This window comes from Lonchura striata, chromosome 27 (assembly GCF_046129695.1).
Source record: "Lonchura striata isolate bLonStr1 chromosome 27, bLonStr1.mat, whole genome shotgun sequence".
Lineage (NCBI taxonomy): Eukaryota > Metazoa > Chordata > Aves > Passeriformes > Estrildidae > Lonchura > Lonchura striata.
The window spans coordinates 4,690,261-4,697,708 of record NC_134629.1 but is presented as its reverse complement, the minus strand read 5'-3'; the positions used below and the strand labels follow the sequence as shown (position 1 = coordinate 4,697,708).

The 7,448-nt window shown below is 50.4% G+C and overlaps 1 protein-coding gene across 1 annotated transcript; it reads right to left on the bottom strand.

Moving 5' to 3' along the window:
• Positions 1 to 1,855: 1,855 nt before the first annotated feature.
• On the bottom strand, positions 1,856 to 6,722 carry LOC110477824 (keratin, type II cytoskeletal 4). Its single transcript, XM_031507234.2, has 9 exons — positions 6,186 to 6,722; positions 5,262 to 5,479; positions 4,122 to 4,182; positions 3,641 to 3,736; positions 3,384 to 3,548; positions 3,038 to 3,163; positions 2,447 to 2,667; positions 2,211 to 2,245; positions 1,856 to 2,109 (listed from the first exon to the last, which is right to left on the bottom strand). Exons 1-9 carry the CDS (start codon positions 6,684 to 6,686, stop codon positions 1,856 to 1,858), a joined length of 1,677 nt encoding a protein of 558 aa, XP_031363094.2. The 5' UTR covers positions 6,687 to 6,722.
• Positions 6,723 to 7,448: the final 726 nt, after the last annotated feature.

Below are 7,448 nucleotides of genomic sequence, written 5' to 3'. Positions count from 1 at the left end.
TTGGGGTGACTCCGAGGGAAGTCAATGCCTTTTCATTCAACACCACTTCAGGTCACTTTTACAACTCCCTGAATGCTTAACCATCGCTCAAACCATGTCCCCACCCAAGCAGTGACAAGCCCATGCTGGCAGCATTGTGTCATTCCATTGTGACATCCTGCTGTCACTGCTGGTACTGGATGTCTTCAGCCTTTACCAGCTCAGAATGGAACATGGGAGAAATGGGATGAGTCACTCCAAGCACAGCCTGTGGTTGGCCAGGGATGTGATTCAAGGGCTCCTGAGCAAGAGATCAAACCACAGCAGGAGGTTGGGGATCAAAATTTATCCAAATACTCTGCTTTTGAGGAGAGGTGGGTTTGATGGAGTAGCAGGGGAAGGTCTTGCTCTTCCCATGGTCTCAGTTATCCTTTGGAGATGCCTTAAGAGCAATTCATGTATCCTCAGTGAGTCCAGACAGTAGGAAAGCTGCAGGGCTGGCTCCAAAATAATGGATACCAAGGAATTAGCTCCGAAGTATTTGGAAGGGTAATGTCCGCTCTTCCTTCTCCCACACCAACCATGGTAGGATGCTCCTAAAGCACTTGGAGTGGTGCGAAGAGTTTCCTGAGAGCTCCAGCAGTGGCACCACAGTCCTGGACCCACCTTGTAAGACATGGTGGGCAGTTGTGTGGTCAGGCACAGTGGCCAGGGAGAGGTGGGATAGCTGGACAACATCCAAATTGGCTAACTCCAGCAGGGAAAGGGCTTAGGAAGAGAAGGAGGAAGGGAAGAGTCTCCTAAAGTCCAGAGAATCTGAAAGTCTGCTCAGATCTGGTGGGAACAATGGTGGAACAACAATCTCTGCCATGTCTGGAGATCCTGCAGGACACATAGGAGGATCCAGGGGCTGCCTCTTTCTCTCTGCTAGGAGTGGGGTCATTCCCAGGGCTGTCAACAAAGACACCCCCAACTGTGTCACTGTCACTCTGCATCCAACGTCCCTTCAGCCTCCCTGGTGAGACCCTCCTCAAACTCTCCATATTTTTGGAGACAGAGACAGGTGAGAGGAGACCCAGTTGCCCCTTCACCTGAGTTCCTTTAAATTCAGACTTCAAAGGGCAGGAGAAAGTCAGGAAATGTTTTCAGATCTCATCAGAAGATGAGACTTGTTACAACATGAAACTCTTTGGTCGGAGAGAAAACCACACCAAGTTTCTGCCTCTTGTGTTTATTGGGGGATGGCACATGCCAAGGAGAAAGGCTTAAGCAAACACACATGACTGTTCTCGTAGTCCCAAGGAAAATATGAACCCTGAGTAAAAATAAACATTTTACAACAGCACGAGTGAAGCTTGGGGAGAAAAAGCAAACTAAAAGTCAGCTGGGTAAGAAACATCTTCAGATGGGCCAAGGCACCAGGAAGAAATTCCTGTTTTGGAGCTTGAGCTGCAGCTGATGAATGATACTGATTAAAGTTGCACTACGGCTGGATCCAGCACAAGAGCTTGAGAGAAGCACTCGGAGCTGTGATCAGATCCATCCCCGCTCCTCCTTGTGGTCGGGTGCCGCTTGCTTGGAGGGTGCTGGGCTCAGTCAGGTTTGGGGCTCCCCATGAATGGGCAGGTCCCACTCCCAAAGGAGAGCTGAGCACCTTGATGTCCAGCAGCTGGAGGGGAGCACAAGGGATGGAGCTGTTCTCGGCTGCTGTTGGGAATCTCAGTCCTTACCAGGTGGATTTGGCCATGTTTGTCTCCTAGCCACAGTCTGAGTGATGGTTTAGGGACCATCAGTGCCCATCACTCAGTGGTCACTGGGATGTCATTGTGAAATTTGCTCCCTTTCTCCTCTGGATGCTAGGGGTTGGATGCCTTTCCTATGGCCTCCGGCTGGTGGGGCCGCTGTTCTTCAGGACGGTGCCAGATCCTCCCACCACCACCGAGTTAGATCCCCCACTCAGGGAGCCAAATCCACTCCCGGCACCAAATCCACCCCCTCCCAGGCTGAAGCATAAACCAGCACCGCCCGTGCTGCAGCTGCCTTTCCCGCTTCCAAAGCCAATTCCTCCTCCTCCAAGGCACATGCCGCTGCCATATCCACCTCCCACGGAGCTGCTGCCGCCTACCACAGCTGCAGAGAGGAACAAAAGGCACCAGGTTACCTCTGATGCCACCAAGAAGTTTGGGAGCATGAATCCCAGCCCGCCACACTCCTGTGGGAACAGTACTTACAGATGCTGACAGAGCTCTGGCACTCTCCAGACATCCTGCAAGGAAAAGAGTTGGAGTGTCAAATCCAGCCAGAGCATCTGGAGTTGTCCAACTCCATAAAGCCAGGATTGGTCCACTGACACAGCCACAGGACCATGGTCCACAGCTCATGACAACACCATCAATGTTTATGATGGTACACATTTTTCCCATTGATTGATCAGGATACACTGAAATTCTTGCTGCATCCCACCCACCTGCACTCCTCGCCCTCCAGCAGCTTCCTGTAGGTTGCAATCTCCACGTCCAAGGCAAGTTTGACGTTCATGAGCTCCTGGTATTCCCGGAGCTGCCGGGCCATGTCAGTCTTGGCTTTTTGCAGGGCTGTCTCCAGCTCGGCCAGTTTGTCCCTTGCATCCTTGAGAGCCACCTCCCCGCGCTGCTCCGCATCCGCAATCGACGTCTGAATGGTCTCACACTGGAGGGTAAGACATGGGCAGGATGAGTGGGGTGGGGGCAGCCAGTGAGAGATGCAACCATAATCCCAGATCAGAGAAACATGTAACGTTATGGATTGGACATATCCTTAAAGATGATCTGGAGCATGCACAGGGACACCTTCCACTATCCCGGATTGCTCCAAGCCATGTCCTACCTGGCCTTGGACACTTCCATGGATGGAGCATCCATAACTTCCCTGGGCAACATGTGCCACAGGCACTCAGGCTCAGCCTTTCCCAGGTCCCTCCCACGCCTGACAATTCCCACCACACTTACTTCCCTTCAGGGAAGTTCTAAAAGGCATGACCAAGAGGTCTTCCCCATTGCTCAAAAAAGATAACCCCCACCTGCTTCTTCACACTCTCAATCTCAGCCCGGATCCTCTGGATCACGCGGTTGAGTTCCGAGATCTCAATCTTGGTGTCCTTGAGGCTGTCACCATGCTTGCCCGCGGTTGCCTGCAGCTCCTCATACTGGCGGGATGAAACAGGAAGAGCATGTTGAGTCCACTGTGACCTCACAGCTGCTCCCACATCACCTCAGGGAAGTCTAGGAGAGCAAGTCTGTGCCAGGTCCACTCTGGATGGACCAGTGCCAGCAACGTCCCAGATCTTGCCATAGCCTGAGCTGCCACCAGTAGCTCTCCCACCCCCTTGGACACTGGAGAACCCCAGCAGCATGTGCCACCCTCACCTTGCAGCGGTACCAGGACTCGGCCTCCAGCCGGCTGCGGTTGGCGATCTCCTCGTACTGCGCCTTCACCTCGGCAATGATGCTGTCCAGGTCCAGGTTCCGGTTGTTGTCCATGGACAGAACGACAGAGGTGTCAGACACTTGCTGCTGCATCTGGGACAACTCCTGCAGGTGACACCCAACCCGACTTTAGCCCTTCCAGAGCTTCCTTATGGTGCCACAACCCTTCCCCCATCCTGGTGCCCCAGAGTACTCACTGCCTCGTAAAGACACTTGAGGAAGTTGATCTCATCTGACAAAGAATCCAGTTTTCCCTGGAGTTCCACCTTGGTCATGTAGGCTCCATCCACATCCTGCAGCAGAGATGGGATGAGAAAACCTGCTCGGCACACACCAGTTAATCTAAAAGTTCATGGAACGGTCTGGGTTGGAAGGGACTTTAAATGTAATTCCACCCCATTCCATGGGCAGGGACACCTCCCACTCTCCCAGGCTGCTCCAAGCCCCAGTCAACCTGGCCTTGGACACTTCCAGGGGTCAGGCAGCCACAGCTGCTCTTAGAAATCCATTCCAGGGCCTCCCCACCCTCACAGGGAAGAATTCCTGCCCAATATCCCATCTATCCCTGCCCTCTGGCAGTGGGAAGCTATTCCCCCTGGTCCTGTCACTCCAGGCCCTCAAACCAAGTCCCTCTCCATCTTTCCTGGAGTCTCTTTAGGTAAAAAACAAGGACTGGACCTTCTTCAGGAGCACAAATTCGTTCTCAGCTGCCGTCCTTTTGTTTATCTCCTCCTCGTACCTGTGGATGGGAAGGAGGGAGATGGAATCGGGCTGCTTGTTTTGGCTCCGGCTCAGACTAATGAACATTGTTGGCCTCAGACTCATAAACCCGGCAAAAATAGATCTGCCATGAGGGAGATTTATGGACAGGGAACCACACTTTGCCTTTCAGGACAAGCCCTGGCTTCTGCACTTCCCGTGCCTGGGTGAGGAAAGCCTGGAAAGAGGAATTCTGGCTCTGCTAAAGGGAGTCCTGGTGCTTGCAGCCACTCCAAGTTCCTTCTACGAGATCCAAGAACCTTCAGCTCCTCACAAGTATAATGGAATCTCCTGATTCAGAAGGGGCTTACAGGGATCATCGAGTTCAGCTCCTGGCCCTGCACAGGACACCCCAGAATCCCAAATGGACCCAAATCTTCCAGATGCTCATCTCCAAATATAAAGTCAATTTTCACCCAGCAACCTCTTGCTGATCCCAGGTCTTGTGGATTCCCACAATTCCCAGACTTCCTTGCCCACTGTTTTTTGCAATTCCTCAAGTGGATTCATTTCTCCAGTCTTTGTTCTACTTTTTCCAAGTAGACACATTTCATCTTCATATTTATAGACTAAAATAAATTATATATTATAATAAATAACAGCAGGAAAATAATCTTTATTTTTCCTTTTTTTGTTCTTCATGTCAACCTTCCACAGAAATCCTCAAATCCTGAATGATATTACATGAAAGAATCATGAGGAAATCCATAAGGAAATTAGAGCTGGGTTTAGCAACTGATTAATTAATTCTTAATTATTATTAATGGTTCTTAAGGAATTCCTTCTTGAGAAAGACAAAGACTGGAGGATCCTCCTTCAGGAAGAAGCACAATTTGAGCAATATACTGAGAAAATCTGAGAGAAGTTGAGAAATACCTTGAAAAAGCCCCACTTTTCATCCAAACTCACTTTTCCCAAAACATTTTACATTTTCTAACCATCGGGGGAAAAAAAATCAATGCTGATAATTATTATCAATATTTCTTCTTTTTTTTAATGGCTGTTTGAAGTGAGTTTTTCTCTCTGTTTATTCACCATCAGGCACCCCAAGCAACCTACTTTGTCTTGAAGTCCTCCACCATGTCCTGGAAGCTCTTCAGCTCTGTCTCCAGCTGGAGCTTCTCACTGGAGAGACAATCCAGCTGCTTCCTCAGCCCACTGATGTAGGTCTCAAAGAAAGGGTCCAGGTTCCTACCGCCTGTTCCTGTACCGCCCTGTTCCTGCAGCAGCTTCCACTTGGTCTCCAGGACTCGGTTCTGCTGCTCCAGGAACCGGACCTAAACAGGTGGGGAAAGAGTCAAATTCTCCCTTCAAAACCCCATCTTTTTACTGATTGTTTTCCCCATGTGTTTTCCATATTTTATTCCCATTTAATGTGTGGTAACTCCCCAGTCCTATAGGACAGGTAGGACCACAGTGGATGGGGTGAGTGGGCAAAAGGGGGTCACGTCCCCTTCCCAATTTTGGAGCCTCTAAACAGGAGAAACGCAATGAACTTTGTGGGTTTGGCATCTTCTTGTTCAAAATAGTCAAAAAAGTCCCAACATCTTCAAAATAGAACAAAACATCAAAAAAGTCTGATCATCTCCTTAAAAATAGCCTAAATCACTACATATCCCATCTTCTCCTTAAAAATAGTCTAAAACACCCAAATCCCAACATCTCCTTAAAAATATTCCCCAAAAAATCCCACCTTCTGCTTTAAAATAGCTCAAGGCACCCAAAATTACATCTTCTCTTTAAAAGTAGCCAAAGCACCCAAAATCCCATTAAAAATAGCCCCAAACACTAAAAAAATTTCACCTGTTCCTTCAAAGTAGCCAAATTTTCCCCTTAAAACAGCCCATTTTGCCCTTAAAAACAGCCCCAAACACCTCCAGTTTATGGTGATCTGGGCAACTGCAGCTCTGGGTGCCCCTGGATGAGCATCTCCTGGTCATTCCCACCCTCCAGAGATGATCCTGCAGTGAAGCCCCTCCAAACCTTGTCGATGAAGGAGGCAAATTTGTCGTTGAGTTTCTTGATCTCCTCCCATTCCTGTGTCCGAACCTTCTGGATCTCGGGGTCAATCTCCAGATTGAGGGGGGCCAGCAGGCTCTGGTTGATGGTCACCTCCCTGATGCCGCCCGGGGGGCATGAGGGGAAGCCCTGGCCCCCCATCCCACCATCAAATCCTCCACCAAAGCCACCAAAGCCACTGCCAGGGCCTCCACCAAAGCACCCTGCACCATAGCTGCCCCCAAATCCTGCTCCAGCCCCAAAGCCAAAGCCTCTGCAGGCACCGCCGGCCCCACCAAATCCTCCCAGGGAGGTGCTTTTAGTGCCCCCCAGGGAATAGAGGCTCCTGCTGCTGAAGCCGCCGGCACCTCCAGATCCCCGGCATCCTCCACGGGGCACAGAGCCAAACATGACCTTGTTCTTGCTCCCGAAACACACTGAGCTGGAGCTGAACCCCTTGCCAAGAGCACAGGACTGGCGAGACATGGTGAAGAGTCCCCAAAATTCTGAGCAAAAGGCTGAGGCTGGAGCTTGGGAGGTGAGCAGAGCCAAGTCCTGTGGCAGCAGCTGCTGGGTCCCCCTTTTTATGGGCACAGGGAGTTGGTCGGTGCCAGGGGGGAGTGGAGATGTCATTTTTTGGGGATTGTTTCATTCCCTTCATTGTTTTCTGGTTTGAAAGGATGCCCTCCTCACTTTGCCACAACCATGACCTGCCTGCAAACACTCCCCAGAGAGCAAAGAAAAACAAAATTATTGTTGGTGTTGGAGCTGAACTTCAACCCAAATTCCCTGGGCCGTGGCCAAAGCCCCATGAACTCTCTGATGCATCACGCCCTCGAGGGAAACCTTGTTTTAACTAAATCTGCCATTTTCAGCCTGACACCAGCAGCTGGGTTCACTGAATTCTAACAAAAATCTCGGCTCCCAGGCACACCCTCAGATGCACTCAGTTTCAACCTCCTGCTCCGAGGAGGGGTGCTGTAGGCTGTCCAAAGTGTTTCACAACTGGGAGCATTAGTGTTGGGCAGGGTTCTAAAACTACTTTTATGTCAATAAAGATGATTTTAAAACCTTAAACCTTCTGAAAGGGTTTTGAAGTCATTCTGGATCCCTCTGAGTGACAGGTTGAGCTGGGCGGGACGGACTGGGATTTGCAGAGACTGAAATATTCCAATATATCAGTGTTGGGCCACACCCCAGCAGGGTCAAGACTGTTCCCTGAATTTGACAGGGGATCACATCCCTTCT